Genomic DNA, 26,019 nt, shown 5'->3' with positions numbered 1-26,019 from the left:
TAAATCCTGGATTAACACCATGTACTAAGCTTTGTTTATGCAGCAGGCTGATAGCAAGCTAACAGCAGGCTAACAGCAAGCTAACAGCAGGCTAACAGCAGGTTAACAGCTTGCTAACAGCAGAATGACAGCAGGCTAACAACAAGCTAACAGCAGGCTAACAGCTTGCTGATAGCAAGCTAACAACAGGCTAACAACAAGCTAACAGCATGGTAAAACAGCAGTTTTATTAATGCTCAGTGTTTTCTTAAGCTAATAGTTGCTAACTGTTTAAGCTAGCATCACTTATGAGTGCTGTTACTGCTTATTAGCCTATTCGTTATTTTACAAAGCCTGTGGATATTAGAGTAACTGTATGCTAGCGTTTTATGCTAACACTTGTTTTTGTGTAGTAACATGAGTTTTGTAGTAAACGTTGATGTTTTTATGCTAACATCAGGATGATTTTGCTTTCAGTGTGCTAGTGTCGATGCTTTAGGGCTGATGTTTTATATCAACATTAGTCTGTGATCATTCTAACGTTATTAACTTTCCTTTCAACCGGCTCCATCTGTGGATTTCTGCTGCTAGCTTAGCTTCTCACTGGAACGTGTATCACGTTAGCGGTTAGCCTGAGCTAACAGGTGAGGGTGGCATGTGATCATCTGGTCACCTGGAGCCTCTGGGTGACCTCTGACCTCCAGGAGCTGACACAGAGACTGGTTTTACTCTCTGCTTCCCGTCTCTCTCGGCCATCGCTCACTCGCTCTCTCTCTCTCTCCGTCTGGTTTGCTTCAGTCCTGAGATGCAGCTCTGTCGCCGTGGCGACGGAGCAGTCTGGTCGCTATGGGAGACGGCCCAGAAATAAGCTGCCATTAGACGCGTGTGTGGAGAGTTATGATGTAATTGTTTTTCTGCCGCTTCACGTCTGAAGACCCGGGGCCCCCAGACACCGACATGTAAACAACCCTCCCAGGCCCCCCCAGGCCCCCCCCCAGGCCCCTCCAGCCCCCCCCCACCCCCACCCCCCCCCCCCGGCCCCCCCAGCCCCTCCAGGCCCCCCCATCCCCCTTCTCTGTACCTCCAGTCCCATAGACGTCCATAAACAACTTGTGGTGTCATGCGTGAGAGGTCTTAGACAGGAGGGGACAGATCTGTGTCTAGATTTAATTTGGTTTCAGGGTCAGAGAGCTGGACGGTCCTCACACTGATAGAAAGACATGTCTCCAGCCCAGCAGGGTTTCTGGATTAATGAGGTAAAACTCATTAGAGATAACGAGAGGAAGGTCAGAGGTCAGACTGGAGAGAAGAATATCTGTTTGTGTTTTAGTGTGAGATAAAAACTTCATTCATTCCTCTGATCACGAGTCGACTCATCAGGGATGAACGAGTGAAACTAGACTGATACACAGACAGTGGTCTGGTTTTAAATCAGCAACAGGAATGGTCATGGTCTGGTTCCACCAGGTCCAGGACCAGGTCCAGGTCCAGTAGCAGCCTCTTCCTGCTTCTCAACTGATGAAGTCATCGTGTCACTTTATTAGGAACACCTGTAACACCTGCTCATTGATGAAATGATCCAATCAGCTGTTCATGTTGCAGCAACTATTAAAACACGCAGAGCTTCCTGAGAACGTCGTCTACATTTAAAGCAGAGAGAGAAGAAGAAGACGTCATGGAGACATGAATAAAAGGTCCTTCTGATCCGTCACAACTAATCATCGTTTAAAATTTAAAAAGAAATAAAAGTCTGGTTCCATCAGGTCTGGGTCCAGGTCTGGGTCCAGGTCCTACTCGAAGCTCTCCAGGATGGGTTCGTGTCCCGTCTCCTTTAAGAAGAGCAGCAGGTCGTCGGGTCGGAGCCCCATGGTGGCGGCGTTGGTCATGGGGTGGAAGTAGACCATGGAGTGGCCTCCCTCCACCAGGTCCCGGTCCAGGACGAACTTCACGCTCTGGTCCTTATCGAAAAGCAGAGCGAGAGCCGTGGCACAGCCCTGACCCACCTGACAGGAAACAGGAAGTGAGACAAGAAACAAACAACGACACAAAGACTGAGATAAACCAGATTTATTGGTTTTAAAACTGAAAATAGTTGATTCCAGTAAAAATAAAATGACGTTTACTGGAAATGTGGAGGAGGTCCCTGACAAAACACACAAGTCTACCTGAGGGACTCCATCCTACCTTGAGTTTTTCCAACATGGCCGCCTCGTCGGCGAAACGCAGGTTTCCGCTGCCGACGCCGAGCTTCTTGGCGAGGTCGTTGAGGTTGACCTGAAGACAGAAGACACAATGTTAGGTTTAAAGATCAGAGGGAGGAGGGGGAGGTGGGGGAGGAGGAGGAGGAGGGGGAGGAGGGAGGGGGTGAGCTGACCTGGCGGTCATGGCGAGCTGACACCAGCCACAGGCCTTTCTTCTTCTTGTCTTTCAGGAAGAGGTTTTTGGTGACGGCTCCGCTCACCTCCTGCAGGTGAGGCATCATCTCCTCCACCGTGAACACCTGCAGGGGGGAGGAGGAGGAGGAGGAGGAGGAAGAGGAAGAGGTGAGAGGCACTATCCAGCTGCAGGACAGACTGACACATAACACGATCAAGTGTCGCCCCCTGCAGGCCACAGCCGGTCTGTGCAGCAGGTTAAAACATTAATAAAACTTTAATAATAATTAATCTGACTTTTAAAACCACTTAAAAACGTCGTCATTTTTTAAATAAAGACATAAAGTTTTAATTTCTTTATCTCATCTTTTCATCTCTGAGCAGCTCTTCACCAGACTCCTTTTAAAAACTGTCTCTTTTTAGATTGAACTGATTCTGCGCTAAAACAACACAAACATCTCGACGTGAGTTCATCTTCAGATCACCTGCTTCATTCGGCTCAGAAATAACAGCTGATACGAGTCTAACTCACACCGAGTCACAGCTTTGACAGGCGTCCACGTGTTAACATGTAAAACCTTAAAAACATTAACAGCTGATTCTACTCTACACAGAGCTCCTCACGGTCATGAATGACGCCGAATAGAAGCGTGAATCCTCCCGATTCAGGAATTACATCTGAAAACGTTTAAAGGTGTTTCCAGGATCTACAGTGAGTGAAGAAGCTTAAATGTATCGGACACGTTCACGGGATTCAGGTCGTTGAGTTTTACCGGCGGATGCTCCACGCAGCTCGTCTGGATGTTTAGAGTCTGGAGATAATTCTCTAGTTCACAGCGAAGATCTTCAGACATGATGACAAATAAAATAATGTTGGTGAATAAAGTCAGGAACAGCTGCAGGAAATAAACAGTAGAACAAGAAAAACAGACGCTCTTCTTCTTCTTCTTCTTCTGCAGCTGTGCTCACATGGCGCCACACTGACACCCTCTGGCTCCACAGCGCATTACACCATGTTAGGATTTATAAAATAATAGACACGAACTTTATTAATATTATTACAGCCTGTTACGGCCAATGACCAAATAAATAAATAAATAAATAAATAGAACTCTCTTATTGCTTAAACCATAGTCTGTATATAAATATGGACACCACGTCTCCTCTTCCTCTCATTGGTCAAACTGACTCTATGTTCCCGGGGATACGGGCGGCGCCATCTTGTGAGTTTGGATCCAGAGTCTGATCAGTACGGTCTGAGGGCGGAGCCACGTGGAGCCGTGATATTGATGCCCCGCCCACTCTTCCTCCAGACTCACTCATGTTTTAGTTTAATTAATACTACGCTCTGCTCTACCTCCACCTGTTACAAGGACATGATGGATTAGACACTGGACTTAGTATTAAAATTGTTTTAACAACTCTCATGGTTCCACAGACCACTTTATGGAGCAGTTGGCATGGCAACTAAACTTATCCAAAGAAGTAACACTTAAACATTCATCAACATTATATTAACTACCTGAAATGACAGAAACCATCCTTGAAAATAAATTATCTGACGTGTATTTTAGTGTTTTCTTTGGCCCAAGTCCCGCCCACTCACATGGAGGGGGTGGAGCTTATGACCTATACTGCAGTCAGACACCAGGGGGAGCTCTACTTGGTTTGGCTTCACTTTAAAGGACTATACAATAAAAGGATGAGGACTACATGAACAAACAAATAAATAAATAAAAAGAACTCTCTCATCGTTTAAACTGTTAAATAAAAGGCTGAAGGAACTGAATAAATTAATAAATAAATAAACAACAGAACTATCTTACCATTAAAAACTGTTCAGTGAAGGAATGAGACTCTCTCTCATTTATCGGATCTCTGAGACGTTCTTTGTTGGTGAAGGAGTCGATGGCGTCCGTCAAGGACACGCTGTCAGCGCCCCACTTTCACCTGAACATTATGAAACTGGTTGAAGCTTTAAATCACCACAGTGACCCAGTTTAATGCAGAATAGGAGGTCAGTGTTACGGCTCAATCTGCCGTTCGTTTAGTAAATGAACATTACAGCACTGATCAGATCAGAAGACGGAGACTCTGCTGATGTTAGAGATTAATCCATGAGGCGTTTGTCCTCTGATGGACATGAAAACTCTTCAGGAGAGATTCTTCTGTGGATGTCTCCTAAAAGTCTTTAGGTGTAAGAAATGGGCTTGGACGAGACGTGGAGACCTGTAAATAGGAGTCACAATTAAATACAACCTGTTCCTCTATGTTTCATACATTGTCTTCGCCTCCATCTAGTGGTCTAATGGTGGCACTGCACTAAATAAACACAACACAGCCATGTCATAATCAAAGTTAGCTTAGCACTGATATGTAGCATCTTAGCATTGATATGTAGCATGCCTTGGTGACTGGTTTCCCTGGGGAGTTCCATGTGTGAACAACATGGAGGAAATCTCCATCTTCTTCTGGATTGTATAATGATCACAATGGTAGAATGTGATGATGTCCAGGAGAAATAAAATGTCCAAAGGTTGAATTGTGTGTACGTTGCCTCCTGTAGTGGAATCAGTAGGATTTTGTAGCCAGATTCCCTTTCAAGAGGTAAGAACCCAACGTGTTGTTGTTGTTGTTAGACGTGTTTCACCTGGACCAACATTACGTTACAAACAGGAAGTGCTAATAAATAATTCAGCTTCTTTAAATGTGACAGTTTGACAGAAATGAGTCTGAACAGACGTGAATGTAACTGTAAAATAAATCATATAAGCCGTGGGTGTCTCTGCTCTGTGGGTGATTTTCTTTCTCCATCGATTCTGTTGCTGAAAAGACTCAAACAATCAGAAACAACCTTGAAAACACAAAGACACAGAAACACAAAGGAAGGAATGCTTTCCATTCTTTATTTTCCTCCTTATTCTGAGGACTGGACGGTTTTATTTCTGGGGTTCAGATGCACACAGTGAAGCAAAGGTTATTAAATGAATAAATCATTTTATTTTGCTGAATGAATGAGAGTTATTTCCTGTAGATCTGAACATAAACACAAACCTGAAGCTCTCAGCCAGACTCCATTAAAAAATGTAACGATTTAGATGAAGCTGATTTTTATTCTGTCGTCTTTGTTCTTCTGAGTTTATAGAAACATTCACTATGTCTAACGTGACCAATACGTCTCTGAGCCGAGAGGAGCATCACATCTACTGGAAATACAACAGAAGAAGAAGAAACGGAAGAAAATAAAAAAGGAGTAGAAGAAGTATTGTTTCTCCTCCATGTCCTCCTCCTCCATGTCCTCCTCCAGTCCTGAATGTCTAGAGCCTTAGAAGACGACCCATATGTCTCCACGTCTCCATCGTCTCTGTCCACATTGATTCCATCTTGGTTGTTTTTCTACCTCCATGTTTCTGTCCCTCACCTGATGATGATTAGTAGAGGTTACCATGGTTACCACCACCACCACCTCCTCTACTCCTCATCCATCCCCCGGTCTGGTCTGATTATCAGAGGAAGAGGTCGGTCCTCCTCCCTGCTGCTTCGTCCATCAGCAGCCGCTGAAGCAGAAGTCCTGAGATCAGTTCAGATGATTCTTTATTCAGGTCTGAGGCTCCACCTGTCGTTCATTCACATCCTTTAATTCACAAAATAATTAGAAGAATCTCTGCCTGGCCACTTCATTAGGTACACCAGTGAATAAATAATGTTGAGTTGATGTAGAACCAGAGTCAGACAGGTGGTGAGTCACCTGATGTTATGAAGTTAGTCTTTAACGTGTCAGACTCTGGTTCTATTGTAGTTTACTTTCACATCAGAAAATAAAACCGACCTTGAAGAGTGTGTTCATCCATTTAATCGACGGAGCCCGACACACACCGGCCCATGTTTCTGTCTCTGTGAGGACCTTCCATCGACACAACATAATCTCTGTCTCCTCGTGATAATCATAAAACATGTGAGCAGCTCTGAACCCTCCAAGGACAAACAATGAACAACAACAAACGCCATCAGACCAAAACACAACAACAACAACCAGCGACCACGTCACACATGTCTGAGTTTCCTCTGAATATAGATCCTGGAGCGTTCTGTGACTATATGTGGTTGTCTCTTTGTCTCTGTGTCTCTTGGTGGTTGTCTCTTTGTCTCTTGGTGTTTGTCTCTATGTCTCTTGGTGGTTGTCTAATTGTCTCTCTGTCTCTTGGTGTTTGTCTCTCTGTCTCTTGGTGGTTGTCTAATTGTCTCTCTGTCTCTTGGTGGTTGTCTAATTGTCTCTCTGTCACTTGGTGTTTGTCTCTCTGTCACTTGGTGTTTGTCTCTCTGTCTCTTGGTGTTTGTCTCTCTGTCTCTTGGTGGTTGTCTAATTGTCTCTCTGTCACTTGGTGTTTGTCTCTCTGTCACTTGGTGTTTGTCTCTCTGTCTCTTGGTGTTTGTCTCTTTGTCTCTTGGTGGTTGTCTCTTTGTCTCTCTGTCTCTTGGTGGTTGTCTCTGTCTCTTGTCTTGTGTCTGTCCTCATCACAATCAAACTGATCTTCAGCTGCTGCTTTAATCTCAGAGCAGCTGTTACCTTCATGGTTTGAGCTGTCTTTGTTACCACAGAAGAAGAAGTGGTCTCAGGTGCTCAGAGCTTTGCGTCCTGTGCTGGTCTCTCAGGCCCAGCTGAAGCCAGGGTCTGTAGGTAGAGTTTCTCTGGAGCTGGAGCCGATGACGTGGATCTATTTTTGGTCTCTGATGAATTCAGGATGATCTGTCCATCAGAGTGATGAGAGTTCAGAGTCTTCAGTGTTTGGCCTCATTTCATCATTTCAGCGTGATGTGACCTGAGCAGCAGAAGGTCAGTAGATAATCATCGTAATGACTTTCCATCAGAGCGCTGACCTAAAGACCCACATCCCATAATAACCGTCCCTCCCTTATAAACCCGTCCACCTGCGTTCATCTTCCTCCTCCAACCGTCAGACCGGATGTTTCTGCTGCTTCATGTGAGCCGAGGCCGACGCTACGAGGTTCATCGTCTGACGGATACTGAAACGCTGCCTCAGATCCTCCAGCCTTCAGGTATGGTTCTCCTCATCACCGCCTCCAGCTTCAGTAACGAGTCAGTGATCTGCGTTTACATTCACATCAGAATAGAGACTGTTGTTGTGTCTCGTTGTGGTTGTCGTGTCCCTTTGTGGTTGTTGTGTCTCTTTGTGGTTCTTGTCTCTCTTTGCGGTTGTTGTGTCTCTGCGGTTGTTGTGTCTCTTTGTGGTTCTTGTCTCTTTTTGTGGTTCTTGTCTCTCTTTGCGGTTGTTGTGTCTCTGCGGTTGTTGTGTCTCTGCGGTTGTTGTGTCTCTTTGCAGTTGTTTTATTTTTTGTGGTTGTTGTGTCTCTTTGCGGTTGTTGTCTCTTTTTGTGGTTGTTGTGTCTCTTTGCGGTTGTGTCTCTGCAGTTGTTGTGTCTCCTTGCGGTTGTGTCTCGGCGGTTGTTGTGTCTCTTTGCTGTTGTTGTGTCTCTGCGGTTGTTGTGTCTCTCTGCGGTTCTTGTGTGTCTTTGCTGTTGTTGTGTCTCTGCTGTTGTTGTGTCTCTCTGCGGTTGTTGTCTCTCTCTGCGGTTGTTGTGTCTCTTTGCTGTTGTTGTGTCTCTGCGGTTGTTGTGTCTCTCTGCGGTTGTTGTGTGTCTTTGCTGTTGTTGTGTCTCTTTGCGGTTGTTATGTCTCTCTGCGGTTGTTGTGTCTCTCTGTGGTTGTTGTGTCTCTTTGCGGTTGTTGTGTCTCTCTGCGGTTGTTGTGTCTCTTTGCGGTTGTTGTGTCTCTCTGCGGTTGTTGTGTCTCTTTGAGGTTGTTGTGTCTCTCTGCGGTTGTTGTGTCTCTTTGAGGTTGTTGTGTCTCTCTGCGGTTGTTGTGTCTCAGATTTCATTTCATCCTGTCTTTTCTTCATCATACTGACTCTCCTCTTCATCACTCTCATTTAAATATTAAATCAGATTGTGGACAGACGCTGAGACTCGTCTACTGATGGAGGATTATAGATAATATTATATATTAATAATATAATGATAATGTTATAATATATGCGTCTATCTAAAACAGCTGAAGGCTAACCTGCGTCTTGTTGTTTTATATAAATAATAGAGGCGGCTGCAGGTTTGAGGTCAGAGTCTCCTCCACGCTGAGATCACGCTGATAAAAAGAAACTCTGTGGAGAGCCTTCATCTTTTACGAGTCTAATATATATATTTAACTTTTTCCTTTAATCTCGCACATAAAACTGAACTGAACACAATGTTCTGAATCTGGTTTCCAGCTGTGATGAGTTGGTCTGTCTTCCAGATGTTTTCAGTCTGAGAGAGACACAACAACACCAGGAAGTCAGTCTCTGTAACGATGGTCCAGATTAAACCTCCACAGTTCAGAGGTTGCTTGAGATTCTTCGTGTTTTTACGATTTCTTCGGTCTCAGGGTGAATCACTTCAGAGCGTCCGACGTTTCTCACTAGTTTTTCATTTTCCACCATGTAAAGAACTGAATCTTTAAAGTTTATCTTAACAACAGTCAGTTTTTATTTAGCACCTTTTCTTTCTCTTATTTGTCTCTAAAATAACTATCGTCACAAATAAATTAGATCTTAACATGTGACAGACTTTCCATCTCCCCCCAGGTCAACAACCAGCTGTTGTGCTGTTGTGCACCATTAGCCTCGGTAGCTTCTAGATGCTAACATATGATGTAATTCAGTCGTTATTATGCCTTTACATTTCTTGCTTTAAGTTAGACGCTAGTTAGCTTGCTAATAGTTATGCTACATTTACACCAGTGGTGAGACAGCATACAAGCTGCACTTAATTTTAATGGAAGGTGGTGACAGGTAGCCACAAGCTAGCGTACAACACCTGATGCTAATTTGCTTATGAAAAGTGCAACATGAAGTTTCATTGATGCTAAACCAATCATGTGTTTGTTTTACCTGTTCAACAGGTACCCATAAAAATCCTGTCCATGACGACTCGGCACCATTAGCCTTGTGTTGCTAACAGTTGCTAACAGCTGATGTCACAGCTTTAATGCTAAACGTCTTCCTGTGACATAACCACGAGCTCATGAGTTTGAAGGCAGCATAATGAGAACGTGACACAAACAGGAAGTAGTTTTTGTTTTTGCTTTTCTCATGAGTGTTTTGACCCCTGAGGGCCTCCATACATTTATTAACTTAAAACTACAAACTGTTACCTGCACAGGTGTGTCTCATTCATGTCTCTGTCTGCCAGCTGTCAATCAAACCTCTCTCTCTCTCTCTCTCTCTCTCTCTCAGAGGAGAGGGAGGATGGACGGCGGGAAGAGCGCGCTGCTGCGTTCCGCGCGGCAGAGCATCATCTCGTGCAGTGACCACGAGGCGAACTGCACGGCCGCGCGCCGCACGGAGACCGTGGCGCTGTCAGCAGCATCCGCGTGGAGCAGCAACGGCTCGGCCGTGGATGCGTACCGGCTCGTGGAGCTCCAGCTTCCAACGGTAAGGAACGTGTTTATTGAGTCATTTAACTCAGACCAAACTCCATAGAAAAAACAGGCAATTTAATATTTAGATGACTATTTGACTCTAATTTACTCTTTTTAGTTTTATTCTCTGAAACAGACCAATGAGAAACCAGAAAACACACATATGATGATTTCAGCAGAGCCGAATTAAAGAATGAGACATATATAAATACATCTAACGTTCATTTTTTTATTATTTACATTTATTTTATTAAGAGAAAGCAAATTATTATTAAATACTCGTTTTTTCCTATGAGGTTTGGTTTAGTGATTTGATTTGTTAATATATTGATCACCGACACATTATTGGAGCTCACGGGACAGGGGCCACATATTGATCAATGAAATGACCTAATTCACAGCTGACTGCAAACAAACACACAGGAAAATATGATGAAAGTCCAGAGATGAACTAAACACTGTCATATACATAACAATAAGAATAAGAAAAACCTTTATTAGTCCCGCAATGGGGAAACTGCAGTTCACAACAGCTTACAGAAAATGCAGAATAAAAAAAATAGCAGGAGCAAAAAGAGTAGCTATAAAAGATAAATAGTGAAACAGAATCAGATATTTATTCTAAATTTGTATGAGTCCTGCTCTCAGTTACAGGTTTTACAGGATAAATGGAAATAAACTCGTGTTTCTGATTTTTTAATGAAGCTGAGACTTTTGTCGTTTGCTTGGATTAAATCTCAGCGGTAGACTCTGACATACCTGCAGACGCCACTGGATGTTTGACATCAGGAAACTCCAGGAGTGGAGACTCTGAGCAGAAAGCTTCTTTTCTGCAGGTGGTTGACGTTTCATGGCGTGAGAAGACGTCTTTATGTGTTGTACTGTAAATCTGGTCCTGCCTACTTCTTAGAAACATTCTGAAGACTTAATATTCAGACAGTTTCATTTAATGTGTCCACGATTCCTGCATTCAGAACACGTTTTATTATCATCTGACTGACTGATTGTTAGTGTGAACGTTGGCGGCCATGTTTGTTTGTACCTTTAATATATTATAAGACATACTACACCTGGGAGGAAACGTCTCTTCATGCCAGCAGGTGGCAGTAGTCTGGATTCATAAGTCAAAAGAGGAAACAGGAAGAGCTACCGTTAGCTAAGAGGCTAGGACGCTAGGAGAAAGACAAGAGGAGGATAAGAAGTAAGAAGAAAAACAAGGTGGGCAAAAATGAGATGATTAGGAAAGAGAAAATGAAGAGTAGTGGAACTATCTCCTCCTCCATGTCCTCCTCCTCCATGTCCTCCTCCTTGTCCTCCTCCTCCATGTCCTCCTCCATGTCCTCCTCCTCCAGTCCTGAATGTCTTAGAAGACAACCAAGATGTCTCCACGTCTCCATCATCTCTGTCCACTTTGATTCCATCTTGGTTCATCTTGTTTTTCTACCTCCATGTTTCTGTCCCTCCTGGAAACTCCTCACCTGGTGATGATTACTGAAGGTTACCAGAGAGGCCACGCCCCCTTAACTCTGCAGAGCTTTAATCATTGGTCTAATTTAATCATGAACGAGAGAGGTTAGTTTTAGTATCAGGATGGAAACATGTTGGTTTAACACGGAGGCTTTGGTTCCTCTGTTGCTCTACAGAATAAAAACATAAACCATAGGAGAAAAACAACTTCTAGCCATTAAACACTGAAAGCTGTAATCAGCTGATCCTCCATCAAATCAGACGCCTCCCAACATTTACCAGCAGGTCCATTAATGGCGTCCAGGAGGATTCAGACTGTAATTACAGTGATGTGGGTCAGCTGCATATAGAAAAGGTAGAGGGCGTGGCCACGTTACATAATTAAAACAGTCAGTGGATTCATGATCCACTTTACATCCATGTTCTAGTTCTGCCTCCACAGCTCCAACACATCCAGGACTTCATCTCTTCACTACATTCTCTGCTGCAGCTGCAATTTACAAAGAGACTGAATACGATCTCAAACAGACTCATGTTCTCATATTTTATGTAGATGAGCCTGTAATTAGCTCATGTTAATGTCACAGAGATGTTTGTTTCTGACCTGGTTCCTCTGAGGATGAAGCTTCCTGGGTTCAGGTCTAATCTGAGTCTTTGTCTCATAAATCAATCAGATCTTAACATGTGAGAGTCTTTCCATCTTGTTCCAACATCTGGATCATGTCTCCAAGTCAACCAGCAGCTGTTGATGGTTCTGATCCAGCGGTAGGTAGAGATCCATTAGAGACAGCAGCTGGTACAATATTCTACTGACCACATGATGGCGCTGCTGATCTACAGACACACAAACTCACCTTAGTTCCCTCCTTCCTGACATAGAGGACAGTGTCTCTGGGTCAAACTCAGCTGTTTTGGACAGGTCAGTTGCTGATGAGATAGAAACATTTTCATAACAAAGACAAAATGTTGCTGCGTTGCTAGAAAGACAGAGAAACTGCAACGCAACTGAAATCAGACGACGCAATATCACCACAAAAACACGACTAATACAAGGAAACACTAAAGACACAAAAACTATCTACACATCTGGTGGGAGATTATCTTCCTCCTCTTCTTCCTCATCCTCCTCCTTCTCTTTCTTCTTCATCTTTTTATTCTTCCTCCTCTTTTTCTTCGTCACCTTCCTCTTCTCCTTCACCTGCTTCTTCTTCCTCTTCTTCCTTGTCTTTTTCCTCCTCTTTGTCTTCATCTTCTTCACCTGCATTTTCTTCTTCTTCACCTTCCTCTTCCACTTCCTCCTCCTCTTCTTCCTCTTCCTCTTCTTCCTCTAACCTACTCCTCTCTTCAGTTTAAACCTTTAACAGAGTCAGATAGTTTCCAGAGAAGCTGCAGCTGTTAAATCAACCTGAACAGTTCTCATGAGTTCAGGTTTCCAGCATTAACAGGTTTGTGGGTTTGTGGGAGGTGATGGAGGTGGGCCGTGTCCTGGAGGTGATGGAGGTGGACCGTGTCCTGGTGGACCGTGTCCTGGAGGTGGGCCGTGTCCTGGAGATGGACCGTGTCCTGGAGATGGACCGTGTCCTGGAGGTGGGCCGTGTCCTGGAGGTGATGGAGGTGGACCGTGTCCTGGAGGTGATGGAGGTGGACCGTGTCCTGGAGGTGATGGAGGTGGACCGTGTCCTGGAGATGGACCGTGTCCTGGAGGTGATGGAGGTGGACCGTGTCCTGGAGGTGGACCGTGTCCTGGAGGTGGAGGAGTTTCTGTCACAACACGTTGGTTTATTTCTGCTGAACATTTACAACAAACTGCAGCGTCTGATGTCTTTTCATGCTGCTCTCTGATTGGCTCAAATGTGTGTGTGTGTGTGTGTGTTAAACTGTTTAATGCACATGTGGCTTTAACACACTTGTCGTTTTTAATCAAACTCAGTAACCGTGGCAACGAGCTGAAAGGAGCCCAGGGCCGTTAACTAGCGTACGTCATGAAGAGGTACCTGGGTTCTAGTTCCAGACGTCTGAGGACGAAACTCTGAACTCATCGGATTCATTTAGTTTCCATTCACATTAAGTTCATACATGTGTCTCTGTGGTTGTTGTGTGTTGGTGGTTGTTGTGTCTCTTTGTGGTTGTTGTGTCTCTTTGTTTGTGTCTCTGCACAACACAACATTTCATTTTATCAGTTTGTCTGTACTGAGGGCCCCAGCATGTAGAGGACCAGGAGGCCCCTGATCCTGAGCTTGGTGAGCTCCATCATGAGTTTGTCTTCTGTGTGAGTAACGACTGTTGACCTGAAAGATTCAGATGGAGCTTCATTTGATCCTTCAGAGGGTTTTGTTCTCTGAGACACAGGACGTTCATGTCCAGACGCTGCTGTCCCCAGGTCCAGAGACATTTAAACTGACCTCCGTCTATGATTAGCGGTGCCAGGTATTACTGCCAGCAGCAGAGTAATTTATGCTGTTAACGTGGCAACGGGAAGACAGGATGGAGAGATGTGAACAATGAGAGGAGAGAAGCTCTGAGAAGGTTAATTAGAAACAGAACTGAACAGGACGTTGGGCTGTAGTTGATGATTAGTGTGAGTCTAACTGTCTGGAATAATAATCATTGAGATGAAGGACTTTAATCTCAGTCAGTCTCCCACCACCGCTGCTTTGAACACGTAAAGGATGAAAAAATAACTGAGGCAAACAGGAAGGAAATCAAGGTTCTAGAGATGAAGGTCAGGTGATGTTTCAGTTATTCGTTTAGTGGGTCTGTTGTGTTTGTGTCTTCAGCCTCGAGAATCAGCTGCTAAAATATTAAAAGCTTCTAAAACAAGAAAACGTCTTTAAAACGAGATCCTGATGAATCCTGAGATAACTCCTCACAGTTGATTTGATGAAGATGGTTTTCCTCCTCTGGTGGTGTCTCTACGTTTCATACATTATGTGTGCTGCTAATTAGCTTGCTAACTGTTAGCCTCGGTGGCTTCTAGACATCAACAGTATTATTGTGACCCTGATAACCGTCTCCAACAGGTGGCGATGGCGCCCGAGGCCCGCTACCCCTTCCCCACCGTGGACGTGCCCGACCACGCCCACTACACCATCGGCTCCGTCATCCTGGTCATCGGCATCACCGGCATGGTGGGCAACTTCCTGGTCATTTACGCCTTCAGCCGGTACGCCTCCTGGTTTGTTTTAAAGCTGAAGTATGCTCATGTTCTACACTTTAAATTTAAACAACACAAACAAACTGTGAATCTCTGCTGCTGCATCTAAACAATCAGGACAGAAGATCGGGACGTTTCCACGTCGCCTCTGTCGACCTTTTATTGAGCGAACTCTCCGTCTTTTATCCTCCAGAAAACATCTTTGTCTGAAACAAACTCTTTTGAAGAAGCGCCTCCAGTTCTACACTCGTATTGATTGGTCCATTTGTGGGGCGGGTATTGATCTTCCTGGACGTCCCATTGATTAACTGTTAGAGCTGAAGAACGCTGGGACGTTTTTCCACTAAAACTTCAGCCTCTGAAGCTTCAGCGTCAGAAACTGTTTTAGTGTTCTGCTCTTGTTTGTCGTTTGCTGTCAGATTTATCTAATAATCCATTTACTCGTTAGTGTCTGTTAACGACTTCAAACGTCTTGAAAAATATAAAAACAGATGGAGTCACAGAGATCAGGGAAATACTGAGAAACAACATCTAAACAGATATGGACGAAGAAAAATTACTTTTAGTTTAGGACCGCCCACCTCATTAACACATAACAAAGGTTAAGCAACTAGAAACACAGAAAAACACCAAATAAACCATGATGTATGGGAATGTGGAAACTATTCTCAAGACATATTTATTCTTTATCTATATTTTCTGACTTTCTTGAAGGAGTCGCAGCCTGCGGACTCCGGCCAACATGTTCATCATTAACCTGGCCATCACAGACCTCCTGATGTGTGTCACTCAGGCACCCATCTTCTTCACCACCAGCATGAACAAGAGGTGGATCTTTGGAGAGAAAGGTACCAACTGCACACACTGCACATGCTCAGAACACCACAGAGGTACAGCATCCATGGGCTGTGATACCAAGCATCACATAGCTGGAGCTAACCCCCTAGCATTACCTTCTGTGGTCCTTTAGAGTCTGTCCACATGATTCTCCATCAACTATGAACCACATGGTGGCTTGACTGACAGAATCTGAGCCCTGTGTATCAGTTTCGTACATGGTCCTTTGTCTCCATCTAGTGGTCCAATGATGGTACTACAGATAATAAACACAATACAGCCATCTCGTAGTGAAAGTTAGCTTAGCATTGATATGTAGCATGCCTTGGTGACTGGTTTCCCTGGGGAGTTACATGTGTGAACAACATGGAGGAAATCTCAGTCTTCTTCTGGATTGTATAATGATCACAATGGTAGAATGTGATGATGTCCAGGAGAAATAAAATGTCCAAAGGTTGAATTGTGTGTACGTTGCCTCCTGTAGTGGAATCAGTCGGATTTTGTAGCCAGATTCCCTTTCAAGAGATAAAAACCCAATGTGGAACTCTTTCCTGATTCCTAATTTCTGGTTTATGTTCATTGGTTTGAGTCTCTTCCTGGTTGTGTTCGGTGTTTTTCAGGCTGTGAGCTCTACGCTTTCTGTGGCGCTCTCTTCGGTATTTGCTCCATGATCACTCTGACGGTGATCGCAGTCGACCGCTACTTCGTCATCACCCGACCCCTGACCTCCATTGGCGTGTTGTCACGGAAACGGGCCCTCCTCATCCTCGCGACGGCCTGGGTCTACTCGCTGGGCTGGAGCCTGCCGCCATTCTTCGGCTGGAGTGAGGACACAGAAACACACCTTTCACTGACATAATGAATCCTTGTCTAATCTGGTCCAGCATGAGGAACACCTGTTGTATTGTGGGTACTAATAACCATTACCCTAAAACCAAGACTGAACAGGTTTTACCCGTCAAAGAGATGCCCCAGAACATTAGAGCTAATTAGATTAATCAGATCAATTGCGATTAATTGATTTCCATTGTTAACTCAGTGTTAATACTTCCAGGTTGTTTAATTAGCCTAATCGTCCACACCTGAAAAGATGAGAGTAAATGGTATTGTTGAAGAGGCCGGGGTAGGCTTAGTAGTCTCTAGCTGCAGGAGCATTTTAGTGTTTTTAACGTAACTTATAGAAATAAACTAAATCTATTTTTGTAACTCTGACGTTGGTCTCCACTTTGTGTTATGTCTCTCAAGCGCTGGTCATAACAGTCAAAACTATGCACGTTGTTCAAGGAATGTTTCCATCGGTTTATTTTAAAGGAGTTGGAGTTTAACTTCAGAGGAAAGCAGAAAATAAAACACTCTGGAGGACGAGTCAATCGTACGTTTGGTTTTCTTTATCTGGATTTCATTTTTCACATCTGCTGCTCTGTTTCTGAATCGCCTGCTTCCATGTGACTGCAACAGATAATTATTATTTGTCAGTTAATCCTCTGGTCAACTCACCACTAAGTAATTACACTTTTATTCCAACATGTTCTCCTAACAACATATTTAAAGATGTTTTCTCAAAGTTCAGACCTGTCCAGGGTGGACTGCTGGGATAGGCTCCACCATCACCATTAGCATCTGCTCGAGAGAGTCTCTGGGGTTGGATGTAAACACGTATTGTCGCAGCCCAAGATGTAACTGATGTTATGGAGTTATATTGTGTAGAACTCAGTGGAACAACACCTTCAAACTCAGTTGTATTTAAGGAGCTAAACTTCTCCTCTGCACCGTCTTTATCTCAGACTTTAATCTTCTCTGTTTCATTTTGCCCGATGATCCCAGTGATGAGTTCAGGTTGACCTCCTCCATGTAGCAGCTGCTTCTCATTCTCCTCTGAAGACTTTATGTTTTTAAGTGAAGGATAAGATGTGGAGACAGAGCTGCAGTAAATCCTCCTCGGCCTCTTAAGGAAAATGGTTCAAAACATAAATCTACTTTTTACATGTGACAGGACTGAATGTTCTCATGAGAACACAAGAAGTGAAAGAACATTTCTCTGTTTTGTTGTTAGTTCTTTTCAACTAAAAGACTAATTCTTTCTAAAGAGTGAAACAGTGAGACAAACAGAAAGCCCTGGATGTAGAAGTTAAAGGTTGACCCCAGACACAAAGACACACAAAGAGGATGAGATGTGTAGTAGTTGTGGTTGTTTTCTGTCTCTTAGTTATTACTTTCTTAGGTTATGTTGAGATTGTTTGTGGTTGTTTGTCTAGTTGTCATTTGTCTGGATATATTTATCTTTATTTTGAATCCTGTCGTGGTTGTTTTCTGTCTCTTGTGTCTCTTTGTGGCCACTGTTTGTGTTCATTTTGAGTCGTCTTGTGGTTATCTGACATTTCTGTCTTGTTATTTTATTTTGTAAACATTTTAATTTATTAGTTATATTGATTAGAATTATTGCTCTAAACAGTTGTGTAAATTAAGTGGAAGCTGTACTTCATAAGTCATTGTAAGCTTTAGAGTTTGTTTGTCTGTGAAGGTTCTCAGTCGTCCAGATCATGGTTTATCCAAAAAGCGTTAAAAGAGGAAACTGGACATGTAGAGTTTTTGAGAAGACGTTTCATCAGAGTAACTTCTTCAGTTCTAAGGGACTGGTGGGAAGTTTGAGGTTTAAATAGGAAACTCTGCGAAACTTGCTTGACTTGTTTCTGTTAAAAACTAGAAACTGGTGCAGCTAATGTCCATTAACGGTTAGATACTTACCTGTCGTTGAAGTTTGGACTGTTTGTCCCCGTCCTCTTTCCCTGTGAATGGTGCACTAACGACCATTATCAGTCAGAGTCTCCAGTCTCAAGATGCGAACAGGGTTTAGAGTTTGTTCTCTCCGTGAGAAATAAAGTTCTTCAACATCTCTAGTTTACTCTAGTTTCATGTAAACTGAGAAGAAATATATTCATATGTGTTAAATATAATAATCTTCAGGTTGTGGCAACGAAACATTTTAACAGAGAAACGCAGTTGAATGAACTTTAGAAACACATGTCATGAGACTAAATGAAGCAGAGAGATGAATATTAACTGATGTCACATTCAGAGCCTCACGGACACTAAACTCTTTGCGTTGATGCCTCTCGTTCACCAGGTGCCTACGTCCCAGAGGGCCTGTTGACATCCTGTACCTGGGACTACATGACCTTCACCCCGTCGGTGCGAGCATACACCATGCTGCTCTTCATCTTCGTCTTCTTCCTGCCGCTCTTCATCATCATTTACTGCTACGTCTTTATCTTCCGCGCCATCCGCAACACCAACCAGTCAGTTCAACGTCTTTCATCCAAATTCAGAATTTTAAAGTTCTGACCAAGATGTGTTTTATTGTTTTGAAGTTTATTTTATGTAAACGAGGCTAGGACACTTTAAAGTAGCGTTAGCGTTTTGTGTCTCCAGGGCGGTGGGGAAGATAAATGGCAGCATCCACAGTCACAGCAACTCCCGTGACTCGGTGAAGAGTTTCCACCGGCTGCAGAACGAGTGGAAGATGGCAAAGATCGCTCTGATCGTCATCCTGCTCTACGTCATCTCCTGGTCACCGTACTCCGCCGTCGCCCTCACCGCCTTCGCCGGGTAAAATCCTGAAACAAATGCTCTTTCACTTCTACTTTGTCGTAATAGGGGTCACGTTTTAAATCAACAAAACACTAAAACTAAATGTTAAAAAAATTCCTCTGATGTCCACTAGATGCTGCTCTAAGACTTGTTAGTACTGAAATAAATACAAAATGACAAGGCCGGATTATGGGTAACTGCTTCTGAGTTCATTCTATGTAAAGTTGTCTAACAACATATTAAATGATATACCTATTCATCTAATATATTTTGAAATAATGGATTGATTGCACAGCCTATAAAATAACAAAATATGCAAAGTACTTTTTTTCCCCTCAGATTATTTGCCAAAAATATAAAAACACTGAGTTTCCCATCATAGAAAACACAACACAGATAGACGATAGAAAATAAACACATTTAAGAATTTAATTTGGGCATTTTTGCTTAAAATGGTGAAAATAAACCAACCACCATGGTTTCAGTGAGCATGTGGGAATACGGGTTTGCCATAGACAACATTATAAAATGCTGAACAACAACAAGTTGTTGCCATGTATGAGGTAAATAATGCCAATAACAAAAAAATACATTGTTAAGTCTTACAGGGCATCAATCCAACATCTGTGTTTATATAAGTTGTCAGCTCGTTGACACAATTCTCCATCAACTATGCACCACATGGTGACTAGCGTGACTGAATCTGAGTCCTTTACCTCCATCTAGTGGTCTAATGGTGGTACTACAGATAATAAACCCAATACAGTCATCTAGTAGTGAAAGTTAGCTTAGCATTGCTATGTAGCATGCCTTGGTGACTGGTTTCCCTGGGGAGTTCCATGTGTGAACAACATGGAGGAAATCTCAATCTTCTTCTGGATTGTATAATGATCACAATGGTAGAATGTGATGATGTCCAGGCTAAATAAAATGTCCAAAGGTTGAACTACCAGCACGCTAAGGATTAAGATGTTAAAGAAAGACTTGGATAAACTGCTCCCGGGGTCTGACCAGTTGAGTTTCTGATTCTGGTTCTGGTTGCTAACCGTGTTCCCGCTGTGTTTGTTTCTCCTGCAGATACGCAGACATGTTGACTCCCTACATGAACTCGGTGCCGGCCGTCATCGCTAAAGCCTCAGCCATCCACAACCCCATCATTTACGCCATCACACACCCAAAGTACAGGTAACCAGCTGCAGCTTCAAGTCCAGGTGTGAACACTGATCTGGTCTCTAGAGTCCAGGTTAAACAGGTCCAGGTGTGAACACTGATCTGGTCTCTAGAGTCCAGGTTAAACAGGTCCAGGTGTGAACACTGATCTGGTCTCTAGAGTCCAGGATAAACAGGTCCAGGTGTGAACACTGATCTGGTCTCTAGAGTCCAGGATAAACAGGTCCAGGTGTGAACACAGGTCCAGGTGTGAACACTGATCTGGTCTCTAGTGTCCAGGTTAAACAGGCCTTGGAACTGAGAACCAAACTAAACTAGAAACTAATCTGAACTAGAATCAACTCAGGAAATCAATCAGATCTTAACATGTTAGAGTCTTTCCATCTTGACCACATGATGGCGCTGCTCATTTACAGACACACAAACTGAGATCAGATCTCAAGTGCTGGCTGGGGACGCATGTGGAGACACATTTTATTTTTTATTTTCTTTGTGAACTCCTAATCTCTCTGTGCAGGATAGCGTTGGCCAAGTACATCCCCTTCATGGGCGTCTTACTGTGTGTTCATCCACGCGACCTTCGCTCAGCCAGCAGCAGCTTCATGTCGACTCGGCGCTCCACGGTGACCAGCCAGACGTCGGACATCAGCAGCCAGTTCAGGAGGCACAGCACCACCAAGTCACGCCTGTCCTCCGCCTCCGACAGCGAATCGGTGAGCTTCTAGCCGTCATGTGAACCAGGAGATTAGAGAACCTGTGAAGTGGTCTAGTTGTGTTTGTGTCTTACCTCTGGTGTCTCTGCAGGGTCTGACAGACACCGAGGCCGACCTGTCCAGTATGAGCTCCAGACCGGCCAGCCGCCAGGTCTCCTGTGACATCAGCAGAGACACCGCCGAGCTGCCCGACTTCAAACCCTCGTCCAGCTTCAAATCCAAGATGAAGAGCCACGACTCGGGCATCTTTGAAAAGGTAAACTGGCAGAAAAAGGTTAAAGACTTATCTGAGAATTCACTAAAAACCAACTTCTGCCAAACCTAAATGATTTTGGGGGCAACGACAATCTTGGTCTGGAGTCTCCCCGTTAGCAACGGATTCTGGTCCAGAGATGTGCTGGCCAATCAGAACGCATAGGTGGGGTGGACTTTTGATTACAGAATGACTGTACCGTGTCGTCCTGTCCTCCAAGTCTGAAGTTTGAGATCATGCTTGAGAAACGTCCTCTGAGTCAAACCAGCATCTCTAAACCAAGATGGCAGCGCCTGTTTCAGCAACAGTTTGGCTTCATTTTTGTACAATAGGAAGAACTGGAGACATGTTGCCATCAAGGAGCAACATCTGAGAGGGGCTGTGGCTTAGTTGGTCAAAGCACCTGTCTAGTAAACAGGAGATCCTGGGTTCAAATCCCAGCAGTGCCTCATAGTCAAATGAAGTTTTAAATTCTATATCTGATCTCAGCTTCCAGCCCGTACACTGTACATGAAGATGGACATCATTAGCTTGGAAACCAGACTGGTCTGGACTCTCTCTGTTGAACTGATTCTGGTCCAGTCAGTCTAAAAAGTCCAAACTTAATAAGCTTCAAATGATCAAATTAAAACACACCCAAAGAAATAATCCAGAGCAGAAGACCGTCTCTTTAAGGTCCTCAGTTTAAAGTCAAAACAACCTTCTGATAATATTCAACTTTATTGGTTTAAAGTCCACCAATCGTAGCCTGGAATCAGCCTGAACGTCCCCCACCTGGAGAGAAAGGTGGACAGTTTATCAAGACCTGGGACGTGAACTTTGGACTTGGTGGTTCAGACTTGACCAGTTAGACTCTAAAGTATGGACTCTGGAGGACAGCAAAGACCTGACAGGCCAATCAGATCATGTGGGCGGGACTCTGATTAGTTTAGATGTCTCTGATTGGTTGATGCAGAGACATTCTTTTCCTCTGTATCAGCTCATAATGAAATCCAGGATGTTTTGTGGTGACGGCTGAACGGCGTCTTTCTTCTTCTTTCTTCTTGCAGACATCCTTTGACGCTGATCTCTCCATGGCAGGAGTCAGTGAACGCAGCAGCATCCCAAACGTGAGTCCTGTCCAGTTTATTTATTTGAGACAAAAGTTTAAATGGGTGAAATGTTCAATGTTTACTGTTTTTGTAAGATGCAAACCAAAAGGTCTCCACAGTCGAGTCCCTTTTTGTGTCTTTGTGGTTGTTTTCTATCCCTCTGCATTCACTGAGTCTCTTTGTGGTCATTTCTTTGTAGTAGTTTTGCATCTCATTATTGTCATTTATATCATTAACTTGATTTGTGTCTCTTTGTGTCTCGTGGTAGTTTTGTGTTGCTTCGTATCTCTCTAACTCGTCTTTCATCTCTTTGTGGTTGTTTGATGGAGTTTTATAGTCAGCTTGTGTCTTTGTGGTCCTTTTGCATCGTTTTTAGAAAATGTGCATTTCTCTATGGTCTGTTTTTCTGTTTTGTTTTTTGCTTTCTGGTTGTCTTGTGTGTCCTCGTAGCCTTTCTACATTTCTTCGTAGCTGTTTTCTGCCTCTTAATGGTAGTTTTGAATCTTTTTGCTGTGCTGTTGTTTAGTTTCTGGTAATTTTCCAAGCTGTCATCTTTATTGTGAGTCTTTTTCTGGTAGTTTTGCATCTCTTTGTTGTGGTTTTATGTTTCACTGAACATAGTATAAACTTTATTTTGTGTGTTCTTTATGTCTTTTGTGGTAATTTTGCGTCTCTTTTAGATACTTCACATTTCTTCGTAGATGTTTTGTGTATTTTTTGGTCATTATCTATGTTTAGTGTCTTTCTCCGGTAGTTTTGTAGTACTTGGCGTTGCTTTGTGCTTCTTTTTGTCTCTTTGCATTTGTTGTAGTTTGTATTTTTTTGTGTCTCCTTATAGACGTAAAGCTGTTTCGTTAGTTTTCCATGTGTTTTGGACAGATAATATAAAAGTCTGGACGTAATAATTGTGTTTTCACAGAGCGGAGATTTCACAGATGGACACATGATGAGAGGCGCGATTGGTCGAATCCCGAGCATCGTCATCACCTCTGAGACCAGCCCCTTCCTTCCAATTGGGCGAAATGGTTCCCGCACAACCCGACCCAAGACGACCAACGGCAGCACGGGGGCGGGGCCAGGGTAGAGCCACGCCCTCCTCCCGCCCCGCCGTCATGTGACTGTCAGATATTTAGAAACTCTGAGCTGACCTGAAGCTCAGAAACAAACGAAGCCGTCATAGGAGTAGATTTAAAATTTTATACCTCGTATATTTCCAGAAGATTTCTCCAACGCTCTCCGAGCTTTTTGATTTTGTTTTTATAGACTTATATGGAGATTCTCATGCTTGGAGAACATGCTTCAGACTTTTTCAACCTATGAAATAACTTCTTAAAGAGCAATTTAACACCAGGTAAACAAACCAATAATACATCGCCCTCCAAGGTATAACAAGGTGAACGTCATGGGAGAAAACAGTGATTCAGTCCTCTTAGACCTCCATGTTAAAATGGATTTTTAGAACCAAAAACATTAATTCAACTGTTTGGTAACACTTTATATGTGTTACCAAACAGTTCAGTTCAGACTCTCTCTGAAACCTGCAGTTCCTCTAAAGTCCACTAGAAGAACATGGAGCCAAGTCGCCATTTTGAAAACATGTTTACAGCCTGTTAGAAAAAACTGTTTAGTCAGCGGGTTTCTGGGTCATGAAGCAAGACAACGAGCCCAAGAACACAAGTGGTTCTACAAAAGAACGGTTAAAGAAGAACAAGATGAATGTTTAGGAACGGCCAAGTCAAAGTCCTGACCTTAATCCAACAGAAATGTTGTGGAAGGACCTGAAGCAAGCAGTTGATGTGAGGAAACCCACCAACATCTCAGAACTGAAGTGGTTCTGTTCTGAGGAATGGGCTAAAATTCCTCCAAGCTGCTGTAGACCACTGATCAGCAGTTACCAGAAACATTTAGTTACAAGGAGGTCACAGCAGATACTGGACACAAGGAGGACATGATATGTAATATTGGCTCATTTTAGTCTGATGTTTCTGTTCCATGTGTTCATTGGGTTCATCTTTGTACTTTCAGGACTTGTGTGACAAACCCCTGATGATTCAAATAATTTTAGTAACTAAAGGATGCAGATATTTTTAAGCAGCACCGTAATTCTAATGTGATCTCTATGTAATTTCCAAGAACATGAGAATATTCCTAGTTTTTCAAACATTACACATGTCTGTTTTCTTTACTGGACCAACCAACCAAACAACAAACAAGCTCAGTGGCACAGATTTAAAACATATATTTGATATTAATTAAATTATGAAGCTAGAAATAGAGTAGAAAAGTTGAGTGACAGTTGATTTCTGCTTGAACATGACGCTGTCTCGTACCTAGAAGACAGAATTACTGCTAGTACTTTAGATAATATAGAATCAAACGACCGGAAATGTGTATTTGGTTTTAAGTTGCTCTTTAAAAGATTAATAAAAGTACAAAGAAGCTCTGAACACCAACACAGTGTTCTCTGCTGAGGTCCAATCAATGATTCTGACTCTGGAATGTGAAACTGGTCGAGTTTATCGTCCTGAAGTCAAACAAGCTTTTTAATTTGAATCCATAGGACATCTGGTACGACCTCTTCCCCACCTTTCAGGGAAAAGTATTAATATGAGACGATGGATTTTTGTGATTCTTCTATAAACCCTGTGGTTTGTGTTCTCGTTACCTGTTTCTCTGGGTTTCTTTATCTGTGTTTTCCAGCTGAGTGACGTGACAGTTTGACAGTTTTTCGGGTTTTGTGAAACTAAAATAAACCTTCATTTTAGTTGGAAAACCAAACGCCTTCCAGTCGACCATTAGCTAAATACCTGATAAACACATCAATGGTACATTTATAAGCTCTAACATAAGATCCAAATGTTAGCATCTCAAGCTAACTAGCTAACAGTAAACAAGTGCTACTAACAACTAGTACGTTCACAGTATTCATTTTCTTTAAAAGTAAAAACATACAGCTGGTAAACAATAAAGCTGCTATGTTAGCTAGCAGTCAAACAGCTATGCTAGCTGAGCAAATGTATTTTATCATCAACAACAACCGACTCAAACTGTCTCTCTCTGTTTGTTCTCATTGGATCTTGAACGCTGCCTGCAGAAGCACTTTGGTTAAGAAACCAGATATTGTTAAATATTGTGTGTTTTTAAAGGTTTCATCCCATCGTGCTGCCGTTGTTCGATTTGTTCATCTGTTTGTGTTAATTTCTTAATTACATATTTAAGGTGTATTTTGCTGAAGGGCAGTGTTGTGGAATGTGATGGTGACGTTGTTGGTGTTTGTAAAAGGGACATAACTATTTATTGTAACGCAGACATGTTGGTTTGAGTCAAGTTCTTTGTTTCTATCAAATAACTCAGCGACTTAACTGAACGGTTGACCAACAACAAAACAACAAAACTAAATCATTGTAGCTGCTAACTAAACTGAACTCTTAGCAAGTGAAACTAAGAAGCTAATTGCTAACGGAATGTGTAGGTAATGTGTGAATTGATTTGTTGGTTAGCATAACCTCCTAACCATACCTGTCAAGTATCCCGTTTTGGCCGGGAAAGTCCCGTATTTTACCCTTCTTTCCCGCCGTCCTCCCGTATTAGTATTTTCCCGTAAATCTCCCGTATTTTAACATGCGTTATTAAAAAATAATAATACCCCGGGCCCGGGCGGAGTAAAAAAATAAAATAAAAATATTCCCAATCTGAGCTCTGTCACTAGCCTCGCGATAACTGCCACCTGCAGTAGCATACGACAGGTACTGTAGATCGCGATGGTAGTGCGGGTAGATCGCGTGCCATTGAATTTTTTTTTTTTTTTTTTTTTTTTGATGTTAGTCTAAAACATGCATCCATTGCAACTCCAAAACAAACAGCAAGACAAACCATCATCTTTATTTTTACTTTATAGTTGCAACATGCCCTCAGTTC

At 43.0% G+C, this 26,019-nt stretch overlaps 2 protein-coding genes across 2 annotated transcripts; one reads left to right on the top strand and one right to left on the bottom strand.

Annotated features, from left to right (window-relative positions):
- Positions 1–1,132: 1,132 nt before the first annotated feature.
- prorsd1 (prolyl-tRNA synthetase domain containing 1) lies at positions 1,133–3,470 on the bottom strand. Its single transcript, XM_084562240.1, has 4 exons — positions 3,128–3,470; positions 2,354–2,479; positions 2,164–2,253; positions 1,133–1,982 (listed from the first exon to the last, which is right to left on the bottom strand). The coding sequence occupies exons 1-4, from the start codon at positions 3,206–3,208 to the stop codon at positions 1,770–1,772; spliced, it is 510 nt and encodes a 169-aa protein (XP_084418366.1). The 5' UTR covers positions 3,209–3,470; the 3' UTR covers positions 1,133–1,769.
- A 5,535-nt stretch (positions 3,471–9,005) lies between these two features.
- Positions 9,006–23,612, top strand: opn4a (opsin 4a (melanopsin)). Its single transcript, XM_084562229.1, has 11 exons — positions 9,006–9,841; positions 14,316–14,458; positions 15,164–15,297; positions 15,907–16,110; positions 18,411–18,582; positions 18,716–18,892; positions 19,952–20,059; positions 20,562–20,757; positions 20,849–21,013; positions 22,060–22,119; positions 23,021–23,612. The coding sequence occupies exons 1-11, from the start codon at positions 9,500–9,502 to the stop codon at positions 23,183–23,185; spliced, it is 1,866 nt and encodes a 621-aa protein (XP_084418355.1). The 5' UTR covers positions 9,006–9,499; the 3' UTR covers positions 23,186–23,612.
- The last annotated feature ends 2,407 nt before the right edge of the window (positions 23,613–26,019 follow it).

Source organism: Chelon labrosus, assembly GCF_963514085.1.
Source record: "Chelon labrosus genome assembly, chromosome: 15".
Taxonomy (NCBI): domain Eukaryota; kingdom Metazoa; phylum Chordata; class Actinopteri; order Mugiliformes; family Mugilidae; genus Chelon; species Chelon labrosus.
The sequence above is the reverse complement of the archived record's forward strand: the minus strand, read 5'-3'. Positions and strand labels throughout refer to the sequence as shown.